The sequence below is a fragment of the Rhinolophus sinicus genome, linkage group LG15 (genome assembly GCF_036562045.2).
Source record: "Rhinolophus sinicus isolate RSC01 linkage group LG15, ASM3656204v1, whole genome shotgun sequence".
NCBI lineage: Eukaryota > Metazoa > Chordata > Mammalia > Chiroptera > Rhinolophidae > Rhinolophus > Rhinolophus sinicus.
In genome coordinates this window covers 45,578,639-45,604,049 of record NC_133764.1, presented here as the reverse complement: position 1 = coordinate 45,604,049, position 25,411 = coordinate 45,578,639, and the positions used below count along the sequence as shown (strand labels likewise).

At 49.6% G+C, this 25,411-nt stretch overlaps 1 protein-coding gene and 1 long non-coding RNA gene across 3 annotated transcripts; both read left to right on the top strand.

Moving 5' to 3' along the window:
• Positions 1–5,936: 5,936 nt before the first annotated feature.
• LOC109451952 (uncharacterized) lies at positions 5,937–10,807 on the top strand. 2 transcript variants are annotated; one of them, XR_002138066.2, is made up of 5 exons: positions 5,937–6,025; positions 6,687–6,796; positions 8,021–8,109; positions 8,790–8,871; positions 10,129–10,807. It is a non-coding gene; the product is annotated as an uncharacterized LOC109451952 (long non-coding RNA). The 2 variants fall into 2 exon arrangements; XR_012492189.1 differs by having other exon boundaries at positions 8,790–10,807.
• Positions 10,808–10,832: 25 nt separating this feature from the next.
• Positions 10,833–21,338, top strand: TBX21 (T-box transcription factor 21). Its single transcript, XM_019740558.2, has 6 exons — positions 10,833–11,410; positions 18,211–18,365; positions 18,714–18,835; positions 19,371–19,529; positions 19,690–19,751; positions 19,988–21,338. Exons 1-6 carry the CDS (start codon positions 10,926–10,928, stop codon positions 20,604–20,606), a joined length of 1,602 nt encoding a protein of 533 aa, XP_019596117.1. The 5' UTR covers positions 10,833–10,925; the 3' UTR covers positions 20,607–21,338.
• The last annotated feature ends 4,073 nt before the right edge of the window (positions 21,339–25,411 follow it).

The following is a 25,411-nucleotide window of genomic DNA, read 5'->3' as shown; positions in this document are numbered from 1 at the left end:
ATTTTTTTCATTGCTGACCTTTCTAATATCTGTGATGCTAGTGAAGAAAGGGAAAAGACAGCCATTCCCTGACCCCTTCTGCATGCACCCCCACATCATGGTTCTTACTCCCAATGCCCGGCCACCCCCACTTCTGCCCTCTGCTCTCTTTTTGACTATCCATTGTCTCAGTTTGTCTCTCTCGCCTGCTTTCATTCTCTGCCTCTCCATCTCTCTTTCTCTTTCAGCTCCCTCACTCTTCTCGCCTTGCCCTCAGGCTGGGGGTAGGCACACGTGAGTCTTTCAGATTGCTGACTCAGGTCTTTCTCACCACCCCCTCCCCAGGATTCAATTTCCCCACAGAAGGAGACCCTCCTCAAACCCGCCTGCCCTCATCGAGGGTCTGGGCGTTGGATTCTGATGACTGGGGTTCACTTCTCTTTGAGCCTTTGAGCAGGTGGGAAAGCCAAGGATCTGCAAAACCTGTGACCTGCCCCCAAGCCAAGGGCTCAGAGTCCCCTGGCAGGAGGAAGAGGATGTTTTCTGAGATGGGAAGTGCCTGCCTTCTCACAGATTGCTGAATCCCCTGGTCTTTCGGGAGATGGGGGCGGGGGTAGGCTTCTTCTCACTTAAGGAGGAGGGGGATCTATTTAATGCCCCCAGAATGCAAGGTGGGAAGCTGGGTACCAACCAGACTTGTGATTCTGGGATGGATGGAGAGCACAGGTGGACAAGGAACACACGAAGAACATGTGTGTGGAAAAAATGTATGTCACTCACAGGCACACCAGAGGCAAGACACCTCCCCTCCTCCACCCCACTCTCACCTTTGGGGGTTAGGGGGTCCACTCAATATCAATCATACACGTGTGTACACACACACACTCACACACGTGCACACACGCGCACGTGCACACACACACACACACACACACACACCATGCTCTTGCTCTCGCGCACACATCGGAGGTGCCAGAAGAGCGGGACTGGGGAGCTGGGCTGAAAGCGGGGAGGGGGTGGGACAGGAAGGCAAGGTAGCCCCACCCCCACCCCGTGCCCCATGCCCACCCTCCGCCTCCCCTCCCGGTAGCTGGTGAAGTCTCTGCCCCCTTGACTTTTCCCAGCTTCGAGGAAATACCTCCCTTTAGGGGAAAGCGAGAGATTGTGAGGGGAAGCAGGGGAAGCACTGACTCCGGCAGGGGCATGAGCCTGATTTTCCAGTCTGGGGCGGGGCGAAGGGAGATGGCACGGGGGACGCCCAGCAAGGGGGCCTGACTCAGAGCCAGAACCACAGAGCTCCTCCTCTGTATTGTCGTCGGGGAACAAGAATCCACCAGGTTTATAAGAAACTGCGATTCATTTCTGCTTCCTTCCACCCCTCTGCAAGAGATCAAGGTTAGACTCGAGGAAGAACTTACAGCCCAGGCAAGGCAGGGCCTCTGTCTCAGATGATCTTTTTGGAAGTCTTCCCTGGGTTTGTCAAAGAAGGATGGCAGGTTTAGGGGTTTTAGATCTTGAGAAGAGTCTGGGGCCAGAGGATGGGACCCCATATAAGTTGTCAAAGAAAGCCCCATCTTCACTCCCAGCCCAGAACAAGAGCTCTTACGCCCCATATGCTGTCCCTAGAGCTACTGCTGAGGCTGCAATAGGGGCACACAGGGGTCCCAGAATCACAGGCAGTCAGGTTGGCATGGAGAGAGGAGAGGCAGCTGGTAGCTCCAGCTGGCTCTGCTGTCCCCATCTTGGCCACTGGCTCACAGGTCCCAAGGTGAGAAGCAAGAGGGAGGAGCATGCAGGTTCTAGTAGCTGAAGGTGTGATGAACCTCGGAGTGAGCAGAGAGAGGGAGGCAGCACTGCCTGGCAGGGAGCGTGCCCAGTGGCATCCTCCTCCCATTTCTAAGAGCTGCCCATGTCCCCTCCCGACTCAGACAGAAACACCTAACAGCTTGCATGTGTGGCAGTGGGCCCAGTTGCCAGCAGCTTGGAGTTCAGAGAAGTGAGAAATGCCACTGCCCTCCACCCCTGCATTCCCACAAGTACAGGGAAATGCTCACTAGGTGACCTGGGAAGGCATTAGGGTCTTGCATTTCTCCAGAGCAAGGGGAAGGACTCGGAGCCAGAATTGGGTAGGACATCCTGTGAGGAGAGAGGGGTAGGGGATAAAAATACCAGAGTATCAGTTTCCTCATCTTTAAAATGGGAAGAACAAGAGTCTCCTCTTTGCAGGTGGAGTCATGAGAAGGCATGCTGCAAGAGTAGGGGCCCCGCAGTGGGTCACCAGCTGTGTGACCTTGACAAAGTACTTCTGGGTACCTCAGTTTCTTTGTAAAACAGGGACAATGATCCCTGCCCAATTGACCTCAAAGCATTGTTAAGTCTAATGAAATCAAGAGAATGAATTACCTGAGGTGGGGAGAGTGGGATAATCAGAAAGAACTCCTGTTTTTCCAGTTACCAAACTCACTGGGAGTCAAGGATGAGACAAAATACAAGCTGGACTTGGCAATATGTCCAGATTAGTGGGGACCTGTGGCCCGGAGCCTTGGGTGGTGACCCCAAGTCATTGTGTGTGTATGTGTGTGTGTGTGTGTGTGTGTGTGTGTGTGTAATGCAAAGACCATGGCCCAGTATCTTTATTCCCAGTCGCTTCAATTGCTAAAGTCTTTCCTGACCATAGCCACCCACACAGCACGTCAGGTTCTGGTGTCGGTGATTGGAAAGACATGGAGGCGGGCATGTGGAGGAAAGCAGTAATGGGCAGCCACGGCAGCTTCGTGCCCCCTGTGGCTGGAGATACGGGTCTAGAGGCTGTCTCAGGGCCCTGCACAGAACGCCAGCTGCCCATGGCCCTGGTGGAAGGAGGTTGGCAGGACACCTTGTGACACTTCCTGGGCAACTGAGGAGGGTGAGTAGGAGACAACAGACTCCTGGGGAAATCTCAGACTTGCGTGTCAGAGCAAATCTGTATCTGGGGTGGTAAGTGGGGTTAAACTCAAGGTGAGACCTAGTCAATCTATTTCCACACCAACATGGCCTTGGGTGCCCTCCATTGCAGTGGCTGGGACCCAGGTGCCCACTCAGCTGGAGATGGCATTGCTGATGCCTGGTTTGTCCCTCTGCTCTGAACACCTGGTTACCCACTTGCTTTCTGCCTGTGCCTGGGATTTATGAGGACTGAAGCATGACATGGAGAACCTAGATGTCTTTTCCACTCCCAAATTACAGGGTTCGGGGATCTCAGAAAAGGAAATGGGGTTGAGCTGCAGGATGAACTGCTGTGGGAAGACACTGACAGAACTTCCTAACCTTAAGCGGATGAGGTAGGGGGTGGCTCAAAACTACTCAGATAGAGGGGACAGGACCAGGTGTATCAGAGTTCTGCATAATCCAGGCAGTCATTTAGCCTCCACTTGATGTCCTGGGGCTCCTCAGCCTGCCCCAGGCTTCTGGGTCTTCTACCTCATTCCTCCTTGCTCTCTGCCTTATACCTTTCCCAGGCCAGTGTTGTGTTTCATGGCAAGAGTTGAGAAGGAGAAAAATGGGAGAAGGAAGGAAAAGGGATCTTTGAGAACAAGCTGGACCAAAGTGGACCCCAAGCAGGATGCGGTTGGCAAGATGCAGTGGTAGATGAATTTGTCCACCTGGGCAAAAACTGTAGGATAAGTCAGCACCCTTTGCATCAAGAGGACCTGAGGCTAGAACATACGAGGGCCTTCCAGAAGGGGCAATAGTCCTTGTTTCTGGAATAGAATTTGTATATGTATTGTGGGTGGGGTGGGGTGGACAGAGGAAGAGCTGCATCTTCCTGACTTTGAGGAGGAAGATGATGCAACAGGGAGGTCAGAAGGTGGACTGCAGGTAGAATTCCTCAGTGTCCCCATGTGACAGGGCTGAGGGAGACAGAGGGCCAGCTACTGGGCCTGCAGCCTTCCTGTCCCCATTCCGGGCTCACCCGCCCCCTGCAAACACTCCTCAGCTCCCCCACCCCACTTTGCCCTGCAGCCCTAGGGAAGCTACATGGTATTCTCACTACAAACCCAGTGCCGGCTGCGGTTTCTTCCCTCTGACCTATTTTTTAATCATCTGATGGGATTTTCACCCCTCCACACCAAAGCCCCGGCCCCCTGGGCCCGTCAGCTCCACGCGTGTCAAAACTGCCCCTGTCACTTTTCGTTGGTTTCTCAGTCCAGCCAGCCCCTCCCCCAGGGCCTGAGAGCAATGGCTAATTACCCAGCTGCTGAGCCCCCACCTCCATCCTACCCCTCCACCCTCAGCCCCAACAGAGAGGGCCCCAAGACTGCTGGGAGGAGAACCTGGGGCCTCCTCACCCTCCTGCGTGACAGGAAGTCCTTTCTGTTGTCTAATTTCCATTCTTCCCTCTGTCCTGCCCCTCGATGAATCACAGACACAGAGGATATTGGTACTAGAAGGGACTTAGGGATATTCCTCAAGGGAGAGAAAGGGGCAACCAGCCTCCTGCCTTGGGTTTAGGGAAGTCTTCCCTGCCAACCCGCTCTCACAGAGTTCTAGAGGACAGTGTCTGCCAACTGTCTCATTTCATAGAGCAGAATCAATACTAAGGCACAGAGAGGGAAAGCGCCTAACCCAAGGTCATCAGGGGTTAGTAGTAGAGTTAGGAGCAGAACCCAGAGCTTCCCATCTGTCTTTCCATTTGCTTCTGGGTCCTCCCCATTTGACATCTGTTTCTGTGCAACCCTGCTCCCGCACCTGACCAGGTGTGTTCCCTGCCACGTCCCTATCTCCGTTGCCCATGGGCCTGGCGGAGCTTCACCTTGGCATTTCCGGGCTGTCCCACTTGCTTCAGGCACCATTTAGAAATGGGATTTGCCCCTCCGTTTTTTCCCCCGTTACTCCCTGTGTCCCCCTTTTCCTTCCTTCTTTCACCCATCCCTGGTCCAGCCCATAAGTCTGTCCCCATCTCATCCCCGCCCTACAATGTTAACCAGATGAACAAGCCAAAGGGCCTCAGGCCAGAGGCAGACAGGCCCAGGGCAGACTCACAGATGGAGGCCTAGTCCCAGACAGACAGACATGCAGCGGGCACACTGAGACCTGGATAAAGACATGGAGATACAGAGACATAAGCTGACTCAGAGCTCCAGAGAAAGCAGACGGACAGACACAGAGAGATAGGTACGGAATCTACACTCAAGACAAGCAGGCAGATTTCACAGAATCCCCAAGACAGTGGTGATGTAAAGAAGATGCACTGGGGACAGGCCGACACACAGGGGCCCTGAGAGACGCAGAATCAGACACACAGCAGAAAAGCAGGCTCAGAAGTACCGAGAGTCTAACCTAGTCACAGGGCAAACAGGAAGCCAGGAGAGGGCCTTGGAGTGAGAGGGGCTGAGCAGGGGCTGTTTTGCCGCCTTGTGGCCAAAGGCTGTGCAGGGAGGCCATACCTGGGAGGCCTGGCCCGGCACAGCCCGACTGTGCCAGGGCGTTGTGCTGTGTCCAAGAACATAGGATGGGGAGCAGAGAAGAGCCTGGCTGTGAAGGGGTTAATCCTGGGCCTGTATCCCATTCAGCTCTTCTTTTTCGTCCCTCTCTCCCCACCCCCTGCCCCCCCACACTCAGCTCCCTTTACCCAAAGCCCTGGGTATTCCCCCCCCACTCCCCACTCCTGGTAACCGGACCCTGCTTCCTGCCTGAGCTTAAGGGCCTGTCTACTGAGATTCCCCAGGAAGGGGGGGTGGGGGGGAACCCAGCCTCTCCCCAGGGCCTCCCTGAAGCTCCAGCTTGCCCATCCCTAACCTGGCATGCCACATGATCACAGAGGTGCTCAAGTGCCCAACATCTTAACCTTGCTTCAGGAGGGTGCAGGAACCCTTGTCTGGGGGCACAGTGGGGGTGGGGTGCTGCATGGGTGTGTGTGTGTGTGGGGTGTAAGTCTTGTGTGAAGAGCTGGGTCGAGAGTGAATATGTTTAGAGACAAGAGAGAAGAGATGATCTGAGGGGGAAGGACTGAAATGCAGAAGGACCCAAGCATGGCCTGGAACCAAAGGCTGCCTAGCCTTGAGCGGTGGGTGTAGGGCAGGGAAGGGTGAGCCAGCCTTGGGGAGAGAACCCAGAGCCCTTGACCTTGGGATGAGCTCACACTGACCACCTGGTGCTGGGTGCTGGGGACTCAGAGCTCCTGCAGCTGTCACGGGGGGGAGGGGGTTCTACAGGTGCCTGTCACTCCCCTTCTGCCCTCCCTGGCTGTTAATCCGATGGTTCCGGCCATGCTCTCTGAAGGACTGGCAGTCTGGACCCAGAGAGGGAGGGAGTTCAGAGTGGGTGGAGGTGAGCCAAGCAGATGCCCAAGGACCTCAGAGAGGCTGGATGTGGGACAGGAGAAGAGGGTACGGCTCACAGGGATTTGTCTAGCGTGGCTCTGTGGAGGGCATATGCGCGCACACTTGGGTGATGTTATACATGCACCGGCTGGTGTGTGGTGAGTCCGTACCTGAGGGGCAAACGGGCTGAGGGGCTTGAGAACTCCAGTCCTTGGGGTCACCTTGCTAGGAGCTCTTGGGCAGCAGGGGCTAAGACTAATTTATCTCTGTGATCCCAGAGTCCCCAGGGTCTCGCTCATCCCAGCCCTCATTACATGAGTCTTCAAGAATGTTATATGTGTTAGGAGGGGAAGCCAGTCCTTTCTGAGATGGGGGTCTTACAAACAGGTTCTCTTTTGGCCCAAGGCCCTTAGTGGAGGCTGTAGACTGGATCTGAAGGATGCTTTGTGGGGACCAATGGATGCCAAAGGAAGGAATGGGAAGATGCAGGCAGCTTGGAGGAGAGGGAAGAGGAGGTAATTCAGCCCAGCCCCGTTCCTCGGTTCTGTTCCTGTCTTGTGGCAGAACCCCTCAGCCTTTACACTACCTCTCACATCACTTGAGACCCAGTTTGTCCTGGCAGAAGGTCTATTAGCTCCACGTACTGACAAGGAAACCAGAGATGTTAAGAGACCTGAACAGGGTTCCAAGCCAGCCACCGTTTCCCTCTACCCCAGCCTCTGATACCCACAGGACCCACAGATGTCCCTGCCTCTGTACCTCCCTCTCACTGGCTCAACTCCCTCTCTTCTTCCTTCCTCTCTTGCCTGGCTGAGACTTTCTCACTGAGTCACGCTCTGGGTGTATGACTTTGTGGTCCCTGATCCTCTCCATCTCTAAATCTCTCTTTGAGAAATGCAGCCCAGGCCTCTCACTGTGCTCTCATTCCTTTCCTGCCACATCCCCAACATGCTACCCCCATCTCTTTCACTCATCTACCCTCTTACAGCTTCTCAGGCTGTGCCCAGCAGGGTAGAGGGCAGAAATCCTGGGTGCTGGTACCCCTGTGCTCTAAGCTGTCCACTCCCTGACTCCCCCATATACTTGCCGCTCAGCCCTCCCTACACCATGCGGTATAAGCCCTTTCAAGAGCCTTTTGGGTTCATGGGGGAGCTCAGCACTCCACATATTTTAAGGAGAGGACCCAGACGGCCGTTAGATTCTAGGATGAGGACAATTCCTAGAATCTGCTTCTAGAGCTTCGCTAAGAAAGTTTTTCAATGCCTGTAGCAGCCTTCTTCAGACACTAAAACTTCTCTGCACTGAGGAGCACACAGCAAGCAAGGTCAGGACTCAGTGACTTTCTTATGCTGGGACAGGTCTTGGAGGTAGAAGAGCAGCATAGAAGAGGGCCTGAGAGTGGGATGTGTGGACTCCCTGGGGTCCAGTCTCACCTGGAGTCCTTCTTCAAGACAGATTTTACCACAGGCCTGGGAATCAAAATCTATAGAGGCCGGTCCCAGGAATCCACATTGTAACAGCTTCCTAGCGCAGTCTGCAGGCCACAGGTGTGGTAGTGTGTGTGACATCATTTTGAGTCAATGGAAAATGGCTTGAAAAGAAGCCTTGACTACATGCAGAGGACAACAGAATAAAGAAAACTGGTATCAAGGCTGGTGGGTTACGGGCAATTTTCTGTTTTCCAAGCCTTTTCTAATGTGATCATGACTTTTCATTTATTATTATTCTTCTTCCTCAAGATGGGAAGGCAAACACTCTTGTGGGAAGAGCACTGGGTCAAGAGTCAAGAGACCAGATTTCCAGCCTGGCTCTGTCACGAATGCGCTGTGTAAGTTTGGTAAATCATTCAGTTTCCCATATTTTGTATCCACCTGTGTCAATAATTTGATGTTTGTTGGAGACGGTGACTCTTTCATCATGGACACACACCCTGTGTATCATTGCTCCCACCCCACCAGGACCAGCCTGCTGGATGCTCAGTGGGTTGATAAGATGAGAGAGGGGCAGCAATAGGGAAGTGAGGGAATCCCAGGGGGCCTCATTTCCTGTTCCTCCTTTCCACCTCTCCAGCCCTGGGGCCTGGGAAAAGGAGGAGGAGGTGTCACTGCCAGGGTTCTTCTCACCCAAGCTGGCAGAGGGGCAGAACTGGCAGTGGTGACACCAGGGCCACTTGGCCCCTGCCTTTCACAAGCACTTTCTTTTTTTTGGGTGAAAGAAATTGGAGGGAGAGGTGTGAGGAATCTGGGGTTGATGAGCCAGGCTGTAAGACCCTCTAACAGCCCATCCGGTTATAGAGAGACTGTCCTTAGCCACCTCTTCCTCCTGGGACATGTCCCCAAGTCGACCTGATTCTGAGATTCCTAATCCCTCCTGCCCCAGAAAGCTGGGTGGGAGCTCGGGGTTGACTTGTTCAGAGGCAGAAGGATGGCTCACTTGACTTGAAGATTAGTGTGGAAAAGAGGAGGGGGAGAGCTATGGAGGAGCAAGATTCCATTTGGCCTTCCACAGCCAAGCACTTAGCAAAAATGTACCCCTGAAGAGGTGTCAGCATTCAACAGTCTCATGTTATCTGGGGAAATCAGTCATTCAGGTAAGTCTTACTGAAATCTCAAACGTTTCCCAAAAAGTAGCCAAGGTCACCCTCTCTTTCAAGCAATGCTGCTTGAAACAGCAGGCAGAAACTTCTGCCTTCCTTAAGGCATGGGGAAATGGTGGGGAAAGGGGTGGCAGGAGGCCTGTCCTCCCTTCTGGTGCTATCATGTATCTGGTCTCCATCCTCAGGGGATGTGCTGATTTTCTCTCCCCCCACCCTCCCTGGGTCATGCCCGCCCCCTGGGGTCCCCAGCTTCGCCTTCGCCTGACAACCTGCCTCTTGGTTCAGCTCTACTTGGGAGCAGAGAGTCCCTGTAGACCCCTAAGGGTGAAGCCATGTTGGGCTGGGACAGAGATGTAGAGATGGGGCAGCCCCCAGGGGAGAATTGAGTAGGGCTGGGGAGGTAGGAGTGAGGAGCGGTTAGCCTTTAAAAGATGAGTCTTTTTCAAAACACTCTTTTAAAATGTAAATCTTTATCTATATACTGATACGCAAAAAATTCCATGAGACCTTACTGAGTGAAAAAGAAAAACACATTATAAAGCAGCACATGTGGTCTTTATATAAAATTGTGTGTGTGTGTGTGTGTGTGTGTGTGTGTGCAAAAGACAGAGACAGAGAGGCTGTGTGCCAGGAATGACGTATGGAAGGGTATTCATCGAAATTTTAATCCTAAATTTGGGGTGATTTATACAGTCCTGATTTTGCCTCTACTGCTTAAGTTTTCTAAATGTTTTACAAAGGAAAACTCCCAATGATACTATTTTCAATTGGGAGAGAAAGGATAGTTTTCATCCTAAAAGGACTATAACTACATTAATCAACAGAAAAGGGAAAATAGAGACAAAAAAGCCCCCATACTCCTATCACCCAAGTAGCCCTTCAGAGTATGTGGTGGATTTCCTTCGGGTCAACCATCTTGAATCTGTCCAAAGCAGCGTTTCCATCCGGGGGATCGTAAATTGAAAGGGGCTGCACAGGTACCTCCTCTCATGTAAGGCTCACAGGTGCTCTGAAAAGTACATTAGTTTCCCCCAGTCTCTGGCTGAGGCACTTGAGGCTGACTTTCAGGCCTGAGTGACAAGCAGAGCCAATTCTGAGACTCTGAGCACTGCCAACAGTGCCATTTCCAGTGTCCCTGGTGCCATGCTCAGGTGGAGGAACTTTTGTGGGTCCATCCCAGCCCAGGGCTTTCCAAGCCTGAGGCTGTTGTGGATGCAATCCCTTTCAAGGAGTTGTCCTGCTGCCCATCAGGTTTCAGGTCCGCCCTGAGTCTGGAGGAACAAGATGCATCCCACATAGCCCACCTGGCCCCTGGTCAGGAGAAAGAGCACAAACACTTCACGCAAAGCCACTTAGTCTGAGCACATAGTGGGCATCCATGAATAGCTGATGAATGTTCATGGTGGAAGTGGCTCTGAGCCTGCCAGTGCTGTGAGAAAGCCCCTTGAGTCCCATCTGGACCATCACTGAGGGCTTCTCTTAGGAGGAGCGCTTTGAGCTGAGCCTCCAAAGGTGGGTGGAATTTCCACGAGGGTCCAGAGAAGAGAAACAGGTTGGCGTTTCAGGTGGAGGGGTTGGCTCTCCCAGAAGGCAGTCTTTAAGCGCCAACAACAAGGCTCCGGGACTCGCTGTCTACACCGGGGACCCTCCAGTCCTCGCCTCCCGCAAAGAATTTGCCAAATATTAGCCATGAGGGGGCGGGGTGAGGCGGGGCGGGGCCGGGCCGAGGTGGCGGGTGTGTGGGGGGGATCCGGAGAACTTCTTAAAGCCACAGCAAAGGCGCCGCGACGCTAGTGACAGCGGGCTGCTGGAGAGAGAGCCCAGGAGCTGCCGCGCGCCCGCCAAACGCGGGCGGAGGACCTAGGCGTCCGATCCCGGGCTCCGGTGGGGCCCCCGCTCCCGGGGCCCCCGCCCCCGCTCCCGCCCCCGCCCCCGCCCCACCCCGCCCCCGCCCCGCCCCCGCCCCCGCAGCCCCAGACCCTCTGTGCCGCCCCAGCGCGGAGGGGGCTGGTCCTCGACGGCTGAGGGAAGGTGCCCGCCCGCCCCGGATGGGCATCGTGGAGCCGGGCTGCGGAGACATGCTGACGGGAACCGAGCCGATGCCGGCGAGCGACGAGGGCCGGGCGCCGGTCGCCGACCCGCAGAACCGCTACTTCTACCCGGAGCCAGGAGCGCAGGACGCAGCTGAGCTTCGTGGGGGCGCCAGTCTGGGGGCGCCCTATGCCGGGGGCGCCCTAGTGCCCGCCCCGCCTGGTCGATTCCTCGGAGCCTACGCCTACCCGTCCCGACCCCAGGCCGCCGGCTTTCACGGGCCGGGTGAGCCCTTCCCGCCGACACCGGGCGCCGAGGGCTACCAGCCTGGGGACGGCTATGCAGCCCCGGACCCGCGCGCCGGGCTCTACCCGCGTGAGGACTGTGCACTGCCGGCCGGGCTGGAGGTGTCCGGGAAGCTGAGAGTGGCGCTCAACAACCACCTGCTGTGGTCCAAGTTCAGTCAGCACCAGACCGAGATGATCATCACCAAGCAGGGCCGGTGAGTGAGACGCCGCAGCCCCGCCGGCTCGCCTCCGTCCCGCCCGCCCGGAACTCGGACGGGTGCTCTCTCTCCCTCTCTCTCTCTCTCTCCAGTCTAGACATTGCTAGTGTCTCCGTGTCCCTCACTGTTTTGGTTTAGGCTTTGGGGGGAGGGAGAGGGGCTGGTAGTGAGGACAGGCAAGTTCTGGGGGTTGTTTACTCCCGGGAGATCACACCAACAGGGAGAACTCCAAAGGAAGACGCATGAGAGTGGGTGCAATGAGGCGTTATCCTGCTTTAGGGGGACCGGTGTCTGTGGGTTCATCCAGAGTTGGTGTGTGCCCTGCTCTCTGCCTGAGTGGGGTTCACAGTGGGCAGAGGGGGAGTGAGTGGTGCTGGTCTGACAGGGCCAGACGCCTCTTAGCCCCTGTGTGTGGGGAAATAGAAAGGAGGGCAGAGTGTTGCAGTGTGGGGGACACTAACCCAGCCCTCATCTTTGGAGCCCCATGGGGCCCACCTCTCCCAGCCCCTTTGCTGGTGTTGTTCACAGGTCTGCTTTGGGAGGGGTGGTAAGACTGGGATTTGGTGACATGGAGACACGGTCGCCAAGTTTCCTTTCCGGTAGTACTTTGAGATCATATGTCGTCTGTGTGTGTGTGTGTGTGTGTGTGTGTGTGTGTGTGTGTGTGTGTGTTGGGGTGGTAAAGTATGGGGGCCACATATCCCTTCCAGGCACAGGCCCCTGCTGCAGAGTACAAATGCCTATGGATCTGAGCAGGTGAAGCTAACTGGGTCTCAGCTAGCATCCAGTCCCGCAGTCTTCACACTTTGAGGTCTGTCCCCTGAAAGCCTGTCCACACCTGTCCAGATATTCACTGGTCCAGCCTGGAGAACCCATGGTGCCATTGCTCAGGGTCCCCTGGGCTCAGTACATGCAGGGTAGGGTTTGGGGCCAAGAGTGCTACTTCCGGACAGAGCCTCCTGCATAGGGAAAGAAAGAGAAACTTGTGACTTGTGTGGTATTTGTTTAGTAAGCAACACTCTGAGCAGGCCCTGCCTGTGTCTGGAGTGTGAGAGTAGGGGCCGGTGTGGGCAGGAGACCAGCAAGGACCTGTGTGTGGAAGGGCTGTGTCATCAGTGGACCCGGGAAGTGTTGAAGGGTGTATACCAAGTATGGAGCTGGGGAGAAAAAGGGGAGAGGCCATGCTGGGCCTGGGGATTGGCATTCAATCTGGGCATTGCTGGAACATTCTTCCCTCCTGATGATTTCTGTGGAGTGACCTAGGATTCAGGGACCTGTCCACCAACCACAATTGGCTTCAAGTTGCTGAGCTGTTCCTCTTTCCCTGGGATGGACCCGGGGAAGTTGGCATTTTGTTTTATGGCACGACCTTCTTCTCCTAAGCCTTCTGATAATTCTTCTCTGCCCGCCCCACCCCCAGCCCTTCTGGGTGCACCCAGGCACAGCCCAGGCTTCTAGTGCCGTTGGATCTGAATTGGAGGGGACCCTGAAGATCCTGTCCAATCCCCTTCCTGCACAGACAGGGAGGGAAATGGGCCCAGAGACAGTAAGAGGCTCTTCTGAGGTACACAGAACATCCATCACTGGTAGAGAACTGGCTCCAGAACCCAGATGGTATCTGCCTTACTTTCTTTCTCCGGCCTCCCATGACCAAATACTAAAAACAGCCGCCCACACTGTCCGAAGGCCTTGATGCATTCAGAGTGCTTTCACTTCCATTATTTCATCGTGCGCTAGGTAGGCCAAGCGGTCTCCCCTTTATACAGCTGAAGGCACTGAGGCACAGGGATAGCTAGTGGCTCTACATTTGGTCACACAGAGACCTGAACTTGGGCCTCCACCCTGTCTTGTGGTCAGGAAACCTCCCTCCCTGGGGCCTGGCCGGAGTCTTCCCACAGCCTGCTGCCAGGCCCCTGCCCCTCCAGGCCTGAGGGATGGGGTGGATGGAGCAGGAGCCAGAACTTTAGGGACCTGATGGGAGCTGGGCCAGCTGCAGGTCTGCCCATAGGCTGTTTAGGAAGGTGGCTCAGGGGATGCATCTCTGGGTGTAGGTCCCCACCTATCCTATCTATCCGTACGGCTTCCTTCTTTCCTTTATGTTCCTGCTGAATAATTTTCTCTTGACAAATTTTATTGTCTCCTTTTTGGATCCATACACTTATTTTCTTTTATTATGAAAAATTCCAGTACGGTTGGCCGTTGAATAACGCCGGTTTGAACTGTGCGGGTCCACTTATATGCCTATTTTTTTCAATAAATACTGTAAATGTATTTTCCTTATGATTTTCTTAATATTTTCTTTTCTGTCTTTATTGTAAAAATACATTACATAATACATGTAACATACAAAATATGTGTGTATAACATATAAAATATTTGTGTTATCGGTAAGGATTCTGGTCAATAGATTATTAGTAGTTATGTTTTTGGGGAAGTCAAAAGTCATACTCGTACATGGATTTTTCACTGCACAGGGGGTTGGTGTCCCTAACTCCCGTGTTGTTCAAAAGTGAAAAGAAAAGCATACCGGGCTTCCACCTACCCATACCCAGCTTCAACAGTTGTCAACACCTGTCCAATCTTGTTTCTTCTTTATCCTCACTCACTTCACTTCCATCTCTCTGGTCTGCAACTGTATTAGTGATAGTATAAAGAATTGCTAAGTAAATCCTAGACATGATATTATTTTATCCTTAAATATTTCTCTATGCACCTCTAAAAAGGCTTTTTAAATATAAACACAATACCATTAGCAAACCTGAAAAGAAATTCCTACCTAAATGTCGTCAAATTTCCCTGTTTCATAAGTGTGTGTGTGTTTATAATCCTCACGCTTTTGATCCATCTTGAGGGACTGCTTCAGATACTGCAGGCTCCCTGTTGGAAGGGGGCAGTGGCCCCTCACCATTTTCTTTAATGCCTCCCGTTGGATCTGGTCTCGGGAGCCCCATGGTTGGATGGAAGGGACAGAGAACACACCACCCCCAATTTAGTCCCATCAACCCTGAATCACCCTGTATCTGAGTTTGGGCTCCAGTGATCTGGGAAGTTGGCAGCCATTTTCTTCCATTACTGGCTTCTGAGAAACAAGACTTGGGCTCAGAGAACAGCTCCCTTTCTGTCCTCATGCTTTGGCGGGCTGGTCTGACCCTCTGTGGGTTCCAGTGACCTGTCAGTCACCACCACATCACCCACGGCCGTCTTCCTTTTTGAAAAATCCTTCCAGCCAAGGCCCACCCACAGCCCCACAGCCTTTCCCCTTGGGCTGACTCACTTGCTCCCAGATCCTTCCTCTCCCACTCACTCTAGACCCATCCCTCAGAATGGACAAGTAGCACAGTCACGCTCTCCCTCCATGGGTAGGAAGGGGTGAGGAGCAGGTGGGTCCAGAGACTGATCCAGGCAGCTCAGATGGGGCTAGAAGGGGAAATTGAGGACAAAATGATGGACTGGCTAACTGGGGACTTTGGTGTTCAAGTCTCTGTTTGTGTGTTTGTGGAGATTTGGGGTGCCTGCCAGTGCCTACCCTGGACCTTTGTTATGTTTCTGTACAGCACTACGAATGTGTGCTATGAATGTGTTGGCAAGCGTATAATAGTCGACGGTAGACATTCTCAGTAGAGGAAGAGAGAGGCTGGTATTTGTGGGTGTGTGGGTGTACATTAATTAAATTGCTGGCAATCCCCACTTTTCTGGGTGTGATTAGTTGATTATTATAATTAAGATAACTTTTGGTAGGTCTGTTGTTAAGTAGTTCAATTTGAATTTGTGTATGTATATTTGAAGTTAGGGCTTGATAAAACAATTTCAATCCTGCATGATCCTCCATCACTGGCCTCACAACCATTGTGGTTCTCCCTTCTCTATATTCCCAACTCTAAGAACTTTGTAAATTATTCAAAAATATGTTTAGCTTTAAGGCTGCTTTCATTTGGGCTGACTGGCTTCATTTCTCTTGGGGCAGGTAAAAACAGCTTTGCTTTCAGTTTGGCTGTTTGCTAGTGGCCCCCTGATTTCTATTAATTGGGTCTAAGGTTGGTGGAAGTAGGAGACCCCCTTGATGGCCCAGTGCGTTTTGCATTTTGGTAGGTACAAGGCATGGCAGGAGAACCCTCCTGAAAGGTGGTACCAATTTACTCACCCACCGTTAGTGTATGAAAGGATCCATTTTCCCGTAGGCTCCAGAGGACCCACAGGCTCATCAGCATTAGGTATGACAAATTTTGAAACATTTTGCCAACATGACTGACAAAAACTGTCTTTTTTCAATTTGTACTTAATGGCGGTGAATTGGAGCATGTCAGAGGTGTTCAGCATGAGGGAGGGATATGATGACCCTGCAAATTATTTCAAGACTGGGTGGTCCTTAGGGGCAGCAGAGGAATTTGGAGTCTTGGACCCTGTCCTATGAGAGCAGAATGGTCAGTGGTCTTTTTTGGGGGGGTGAGGGAGGGGCTCAGTTTGGCACCAGACCCATCTTCACTCCCTGTTCCTTCCCAGCAAAGTGTCATGTAAATCAGGGGCTATTTTGGGATTCCAGCTGGTGGTGATTCTAGACTTTTAGGGTGAAATTGAGACCTTCCTTCTCCTCTCTCTTTTGTCCATCCTCTTCCTGTATGTCCTCCATTTCCTTCTACTAGTGATAAGCAAGATGGAGGGACGGAGACCATGGCCTGTCCCTTGCGGTCACTAGAATCTGGCTCTGCTCTGCTACCAAGGAGCTGTCACCAAACCTCTCTAAGTCTCATTTTCTTCAAGTGTAAAATTGAAAATAACATTTACTATCTCAAAGGACTGGTTTAATGAATTGGCTGCTACATAAGCACTCAGTGAGTATGTTCCCTTCTCTTTCTTTATTCCTTCTGGTTTGGATAGGAAGTGGTGACAATATAGGAAATGTGTGAGTAACCTGACCACTGTCGTATAATGAGTTGGTGGTAGGAATAGGTTGAAAATATTCTCCCACCCTCGATTGCTCAAGGCCTCATTCTTAACGGATTTCGCAAGTCAACTGGCCTAGCAAGCCCCTGTGACCCAGGGCCTGGAACTGGAACGCTGGGCACTTGCTCAGGGTTCTCCAGCCTAGCCAGAGGGCTTTGACAGCTCTGGGCCTGGGAGAAAGTGGGATGAGCGTGGGACAAGAGAAAGGGTAAGCTGAGCTTCACGTCTTTGGAACATCTTAACAGCAGTCAGAGGAAAGATAGACAGGAGTTACCATCTCCATTTATGGGTGAAGAAATGGAGGTTTGGTTTGGCAATTAACTTATCCAAGGTCATAGAGCCAGTAAGTCTCTTCTTCTCAGCCCAGCAGAATCTGGGGAAGAGGGGAATGTGATAGCACCCTCCTGGGAGCCCTCCCCAAGGTTATTAAGGGTGTTTCTCTGGGACCCTTTGGGGATTAGGATCCACTCAATAGTGTTCTTAGGTCCCTGGAACTCTCCCTCCCTCAGGTTTCATGATTCGTGGACTAGTTAGTGCCTTTCTTCCCATCCCATGGGACTTCTCATAGGAGATGGGGAGAAGTGTATGGGAATGAAAAGTAATTCTGACGAGGGTTGACTCTGCCATTCTGAAAACTCTGCTCTTCCTGCTTGGGTTATTCCTGCTCTTCCACCATTGGAGATGGTGATGGAATTGGTGTTGGTAGAGGCGGTGGTTGTAGTGATGCTGTTGATTGGACTGGTGATAGTTATCATGATGGTGATGCTGGTGGAGATGCTGGTTGTAGTGACGGTGGCGATGGGTGGCAGTGGTGGTTATAGGGATAGTGGTGATGGTGGAGGTGATGGTTATAGGGATGGTGGTGATGGCGGTGGTGATGGTGGAGGTGGTGGAGATGGTTGTGGTATAGGAGTGCTTCTCTCTCTGAATTTATTACTCTGGCACAATACTGCAGCATCCCAACCCCAACTTCCTCCACTTTCCCGGGGAACCAGGACTTTGAGCACGAGGACTGTACTTGATAGAGTCCTGTTTCAGGTGGATGGGAAACTCCACCTAGGACTTTAGCTACTCTGAAGTCCCAGGCCTACGGGGCCGCCTATACTACAGACATCAGGCCCAGGCGGATGGGACAGGGAGACCCTATGGATGGGAGCCATGGTACTAGGAGTGAGAGCCACAGTGGAAAGGATGAGTGACAGACTGAAGTCAGACCAGGGCTTGGGGGACTGAGGCATGCAGACCTACTAGGAACTACCTATGGGGGCCTGGCTTGTGGCTTTGCTCTCTAGTGTGCTAGGAAGCACACTAAAGTTAGAGACAGTGGTGTTCAGCTAACGTCTAGCAATTGACCCTCTGAAAGAAAAGAATTTTTAAAAGCCCTGATTGTAATGTTTGCTGATTTCCATGGTATAAATACTCCTATGATGGCTGATTTCAAGCTACCCACATGATACCACTGAACGCGGAGTTAAGAGTCCTGCAGTAAAAAAAAAAAAAAAAAAGAGTCCTGCAGTAGTGCACGCTATCTAGTATTTCCACACACAGGTACAATAGATGTAAATAACCTCAAGACCCGAGATAACAAGAAAATGTAGTGAAAGAATTGGGAAATGATGATGGTTGAGTATTTATTGCCTTGGTTTATAATATAACGTGTTTCATTGTAATTTTATATAATTTAATTTTTAATTATGGCTGTTTAACAACTGGCTGGCAGACTTCCTGGACATTTCCAGTTGGCTCTCCTGAGGATGGAGGCGGGCTCCAGGACACCACATGACCTTTGCAGAAAGGGTCACTGTAGGAGGGGTTGAGGGCTGATGGATATTGGTGGGTCTCTCTGTTCTCCCCAGGCGGATGTTTCCATTCTTGTCATTTACTGTGGCTGGGCTGGAGCCCACCAGCCATTACCGGATGTTCGTGGACGTGGTCTTGGTGGACCAGCACCACTGGCGGTATCAGAGCGGCAAGTGGGTGCAGTGTGGAAAGGCCGAGGGCAGCATGCCAGGTACGCGCCCCCTTGGGAGCTGTTGGTACTCTTTTTCTCCAAGACTGGGCGCCCCCTGGTGGATCCAGGAGGAACCCCTAAGCCTCTGCCCCGAATACCTAGAATTTAAGTCCCCATCCCATCCCTCCATCCCATGCCACCCCATCCTCTCCCACTTCTCTTTTCTGTTGTTTGTCATCCCTGTTTTGCTCTGGCCTGTATTTTGCTCTGTCCTATACCCACATCTCCCCTTGCCCTGCCCTGTCTGGTCCCCTGCATCCTTTTCGACATCCTGCTCAGAACAAAGCCCCACAACACCGGGGATCTGGTGCTGGAGGGCTGCATGCCGAAGAGGTTAACTGTCCACAGGAAACCGCCTGTACGTCCACCCAGATTCCCCCAATACTGGAGCCCACTGGATGCGCCAGGAAGTTTCATTCGGAAAACTAAAGCTTACGAATAACAAGGGGGCCTCCAACAATGCGACTCAGGTGGGACTCCTCCCCACGCACTAGCCCCGCCCCCGCCCCCACTCCCGGGACCTGGCCTCTCGGCCGGAGTGGGGTCCTGCAGGCTGATTCCGTTCTGGAGTTACTTTTCTTCCTCTCTAACTCTGTTTTTTTCCCACCCACCTTGTGAGGAATATGATGTGGGAGGAAGCTGAATCTCAGGGCAGATAGGGCATCACATTCAGGCAGACACAGGCCAAGCCAGCCTGGGGGTTTCCCCACTGAACCCTGGGCTGCCATCATTCGTGTACCATGCTGGGCATAGATTCGGAACCCAGTGGTTCCAGGGAATGGATGCCCTGAAAAGCCCTGTTTGTGCTAATATGTTGGTCACAGTGGACATCTGGGGCGAAAGAAATGGGACAGGAGGGTAGAATTGGTGCCCCAAAGGGGCTGGGGACTGGAGTTGAAAGGCCTGGGAGAAGTTACGTGATGGCAGGGCAAGGGAATGGACATGCTGACCTCAGGGTGGGGAGATCCTTCAACCCCACCCCAAAACCTTCTTGCTGTCTCTCAGATGATTGTGCTCCAGTCCCTCCATAAGTACCAGCCCCGGCTGCACATCGTTGAGGTGAATGATGGAGAGCCAGAGGCAGCCTGCAATGCTTCCAACACACATATCTTTACTTTCCAAGAAACCCAGTTTATTGCTGTGACCGCCTACCAGAATGCCGAGGTGGGGGCTGCTCCTTGCAGCCGAGTGTGGGCCTGAGCCTGAGCCTGGGAGGGGGCGGAGGACTGGGAGAGTGGGGCCCCCAGCCCCCCTTGGGAAGGATTTTGGAGGTTTCCTAGCCTCAGATTCAGGACTCAGGTCACTCTGTTTCCCCTCTCTCTAGATCACTCAGCTGAAAATTGATAATAACCCTTTTGCCAAAGGATTCCGGGAGAACTTTGAGTCGTAAGTGCCACTGGGTTCAACTCACCTTTGCAGAGGCCAGAGGCCACCTGTTCCTTCTGAGACTGGGACTCCAGACATGTGCTCAGCACATTTCCCTCTCTGCCCCTGAGGATGAGAGAGGGTGGGGTGGGTGCTAGAGGGCAGGTGGGCCAGGGAAGGAGGGTCAGGGAGGGTTGTGCTCATAGGTGACTGGGTCTGCTCCTGACCCCTGTCTTCTTGCCTCCTATATTTTTTAGCATATATGCATCTGTTGACACCAGTGTCCCCTCCCCACCTGGACCCAACTGTCAATTTCTTGGGGGAGACCACTACTCTTCTCTCCTACCCAACCAGTATCCTGTTCCCAGCCGTTTCTACCCCGACCTTCCTGGCCAGGCCAAGGATGTGGTTCCCCAGCCTTACTGGCTGGGAGCCCCCCGGGACCACAGCTACGAGGCTGAGTTTCGAGCAGTCAGCATGAAGCCTGCATTCCTGCCCTCAGCCCCGGGGCCCACCATGTCCTACTACCGAGGCCAGGAGGTCCTGGCGCCTGGAACTGGCTGGCCTGTGGCCCCCCAGTACCCTCCAAAGATGGGCCCAGCCGGCTGGTTCCGTCCCATGCGGACTCTGCCCATGGAACCTGGCCCTGGATCTTCAGAGGGGCGGGGGCCAGAGGACCAGGGCTCCCCTTCAATGTGGACTGAGATCACCCCCATCCGGCCAGAGTCCAGTGACTCAGGACTGGGTGAAGGAGACTCTAAGAGGAGGCGTGTGTCCCCTTATCCTTCCAGTGGTGACAGCTCCTCCCCTGCTGGGGCCCCTTCTCCTTTTGATAAGGAAACTGAAGGTCACTTTTATAACTATTTTCCCAACTGAGTAGATGACACCGTGAAAAGAACAGAAACAGTATTATTAGGTTGGAGGACACCAGCTAATGTAAACAACAGACTCAGGACTGAGCAGTCCCCAGCTCCCTCTGTCCCTTCTCCTTTTGTAGTTGGTTGGGAAAGGTATTCTGGGGTTCACTGGCTGCTTCCTCGGCCACAGCGAAACCTGAGTAGAGTGTCCCCTCCCTTTCCTGTGCCCTAACTACAGTCATTTACCTGGTGCTGCTTCTGGCTGTGGGTTCCCAGGTGGAGAACCAAAAACAGAACAACGTCTTGGACACAAAGGAGCGTTTTCTCTTCTGCGCAGGGGAGGGGTTTCAGGTGGGGAAGGTGGGGAACTGGGATTGAACTCTCTTCCTCTGTAGAGGAACTTTCAGCATTTTTGTTTGCGTGTGTGTGTGTTAATCCCTGATCTGAAAATAAAGATACCTGGATTTTAAAACAGCCAGCTGGGGTCAGGGAAAGGACTCAGGTGACTTTGGTCAGCTGGCCTGGACCTCACCCACTCAGAAACAGTGGGGTCCTGAGGGAGGGACTGGGAATGGGGGTGCATGTCTCAAGAAGAAGGTCTTGGGGGAGGTTGATTACGTGTGTGCGTGCTTTTTCTTCTTTTTTTTATTTTTTTGGAACAGGTTGACTATTTATTGTACAGAGAGTGATGTCTGGATATGTTTCTTTTGTCTTCATCACTTTCTGAAAATAAACATGAAACTGTTGAATGTGTCCTGCTTTGGTGTCCTGGTGGGGTACATGGGGACTCTACTGGGAATTGTAAGTGCACCAAAGCTATTATTCTTTGGGCTCTTGAACAGTACCTGAAGTTCTGAAGGACCTGTACCATCCAGAAACACAAAGTGGCTTCATCCAGAGGATAAACTGAGTTAGAGCAAGAACACATGTCCTACCTTCCACGTAAGACATCTTGGGACAGAGAACCATCCCTCTGCCTATGTGTACGCCTTGACCTGTGGAGGAGGGGTGTGAGGGCAAGGCCAGAGGACGGGTCTGGGTGAGGTGTGTGGGCTCCAAGGGAAAGGATGGCCTTCATTTCTCCGCATTTCTGGCAGCTTTGGTTCTCCATCTTCATCTTAGGGTTGTTCAAGGAGTAAGTGTAAATTGGACCACATGAAATTGCTGGTTTTGTAGGTCAAGAACAGCCAAATATTGGCAATTTCATATGATTCAACTTATTTCATGTGAAGGGTTTTGAACAGTGCCTGATAAACAACAAGCATTGTGTAAACTATTAGTGTTATTATTATTCTCTAGCTCTGTTTCTCTTTATATACACAGCTGAATTGTGTTTGATATATGCTTCTTTTAAAGATTTTAAGAAATGCAAACAAGTATAAAAACAGCAATAAATTATCCCATCTTACCACCCATCAATAATTATTATTAATATTATATGGTTAGATAGATAGACAGAAATACTTTTATAAAATTAGAATCATACTGATTCAACCTCAACACAATTGAATTTTGGTTAACAGAATTTATAACAATGACAAAACCAAACTTATCAAAGAAACCATCAAAAAACCCGAAACTCTCAGGTGAATGAAGAGAATTGATGAACTCAAGACCAATTTTTCTTCATGATAACAAATGTTTCCTGAAAGAGCCCTCTAAGGTTAAGAAAGGAGCTTATGGGAAACATTAAGAGGTTGGAGTTGCTATGTTTGCCTCAGCCCAGTCCAGGGTATTCCCATTCTAAGGGAAATGTCCTTATGGGCTATGACATGTTCTCCCAGTTGGCGCCTGGAAAACTTCACTTCTGTCACAATTGACATCTCTTCCTTTATTGGTGGTCTCTGCCCAGAGGCTATTTTCATCACCATATAATCAGAAGAAGGGAAAGATAAGGAGACATAATTGGTTCCTTTCTCTCAGATTTGAGAGCTCAGAATTTTGTAAATGACATCATGAGTTCCACCGCCCTGTAGTCTGTGAGGGCAGATTATTCTTCTCCCTGCCCCACACTTTGGAGGTCACTCTCTGGAGGTAACTTATTAAATTGGGCCTATTTCCTGTCTTGGGGAACAGTTAATGATAATTACAATACTCTTCTCCCCCACTGTTTTTAAATGGGTTTTGTTCACTTCATTAGATACGAGTTGAAGGGAGTTGTGATCAAGTCATGCTCCACCATCTTTTTCCAGAAGTCTGACTGCATATGTTTTGATGCTGTGTCATAAAGGTTCATCACTATTATTTCTTCTCTATCAAATGTACCTTTAACTGAATATATATATGTATATGTATATATGTATATGACTGTAATATATGTATATACATGCACAGTCTTTAGTTAATGTAATGCATTTACCTTAAATATTTTATGGACTGGGATTAATATTCCAATTTGTGCTTTGTTTTTATTTGAAGTCATCTGATAAATTTTCTCATATTTAGTTGATAATGACTGAATTTCATATTTGTTGTAGTTATGTTCTTGTCAAGCAGCAAACTAATGGATTTAAAAACACATTTGAAGACTCTTTACTTAAAATATTTTCTGTTTATTTATAAATATAATACTCATTCATTAACACACCACACAACTCAAAAACTAAAACACTAATAATATCATAGTAATAATAATTATTATTAATAAAATAATAATAATATCTTCTAACTTTCCTTTATAGATAACCAGTATCCTGAATTTCGTATTTATCTTTTTCTTGGTTTTAAAATTATGGTTAACACTTTATATACTTAATTATTGCATTATTTCATTTTAATTGTTTGGATTTTATAAAAAGTATATGTATATACATATATATAAAAAATTATTGTTATCTTTCTATGCAAGAACATGGAATAGTTCTTCATTTTATTTAGGTCAACCTTAAGGTCCTTCAGTAGTTTTACAATTTATAGGTATAGGTCTTATACGTCTTTTATTAGATTTATATTAGATTTATTCTTAGGTATTTTTTTTCTATAAAAGCTATCTTTTAAAAATGTATTTCTAATTGTTTGTTGGTATATAGAATCACAATTGATTTTTGTGTATGCTGATCGTAACATCCAGCCACATTACTAAACTGTCTTATTATTTTTCACTGGTTTGCTATAAATTCATTATTTTCTCTATGGCAAGTCAGATTATTTCAAACAATGACAGTGTTATTTCTTCCTTTCTAATAATTATGCTTCTAATTTCTTCTTATGTTATTGTGCTGCCCAGAACTTCAACTGCTAGTTTCTTGCCTTTTGATGGGTGATTTCCCCCCTATTTATTTCACTTTTTCCCTTATGCTGGTTTGGCATTTCTGTAATCGATTTCTATTATTTTAGTGATTCTATACATTAATATGCACATTTAACCTAACAAATGTGAATGATATTTTGCCCTCCATTCTGGCCAATAAAACAATATTATTTAATTTTTTATTATTAGTTTCAGGTATACAAAACAAAATAGTGATTAGATGTTTACACACGTCATAAAGTGATAACCCCAACAAGTCCACAACCCCATCTCACATCGTACATAGCTATTACAATACCACTGACTGTATTCCCTATGCTGTACTTTACATCCTGTGATTATATATATATTTAATTATAGTTGACATTCAATGTTACTTTATATTAGTTTCAGGTGTACAGTGTTGTGATTAGGCATTTATATAATTTATAAAGTGATCCCCCTGATAAATCTAGTACCCATCTGACACCGTACATAGTTTTTACAATATTATTGACTATATTCCCCATACTGTACTTCACATCTCCCTGACTTATTTTGTAACCACCAATTTGTACTTCCTAATCCCTTTACCTTTCTCATCCAATAAAAGAATTTTAGATCCCTTTATTTCTGATCATCTTCTTCCTGATTTACTATTGTTTTCCCTCCCAATTAACTGATTTTGAACATTTAAATACTGTCTTTTCTTAACTACCACAGATTAGATTTCTGTGTTACTTTACTGAGACAGTACTTGTTTTTACTTGGGTTTAGTTTTATGTTACCATTTTTTTTGTTCATTTTTCATTTTTGCATTTCTACCTCTTTTTCTGGGATCATTTTTCTACTTCTTGAACTAAATCCTTTATAAGTTCTTTCAGAAAAGGTCTCTTTGTAAACTCCTCATGTGCTTGTTTCTTATAAAGATTATTATTTTCCCCTCCATTATTAAATTGTAGTTTTGCTAAGTACAGAGTTTTAAGTGCACAGTACTTTTTAAAACATTTTATAGAAGTTATTCCACTGGCTTCCATTATTATTTGTGAAACCTACTGCTACTCTAATTATTTTTTCTAGGTCATCTTTTTCTTTCTGCTTTCCAGGTCTTCTATTTATATTTGATATCCAACAGATTCACTATGACAAGGTATGAATTTATTTTTCTTGATTATATTTGGGATATGTTGTGCTTCCTGGATTTGTGTATTCATGGTTTTCACCTGTTCTGAAAATTCTTAGTCATTTTCTCTTTAAATATTGCTTGTCTCCATTCTCTCTCATTTCACCCTTTGGGACTCCAATCAAATGGATATCAGACATTCTCATCTTATAATTATTTATGTCTTTCTATTATAACTTTCTATTATATTTATTTCTACTTGTCTCTCTTTGCTGCATTCTGGATAAATTCTTGGGATATATCTTTAATTCTACTTTCAACTGTATCTAATATGCTGATTAGCCCATCCACTGAGATTTTTTTCACAGTTTACAAAACACTTTTCATCAGTGTTTTATATATCTTCACTGAGTTTTATTTCAATGTTATGCCTTGTATTATATTTCTATAACTTCTATTTTTTCCCATTTTG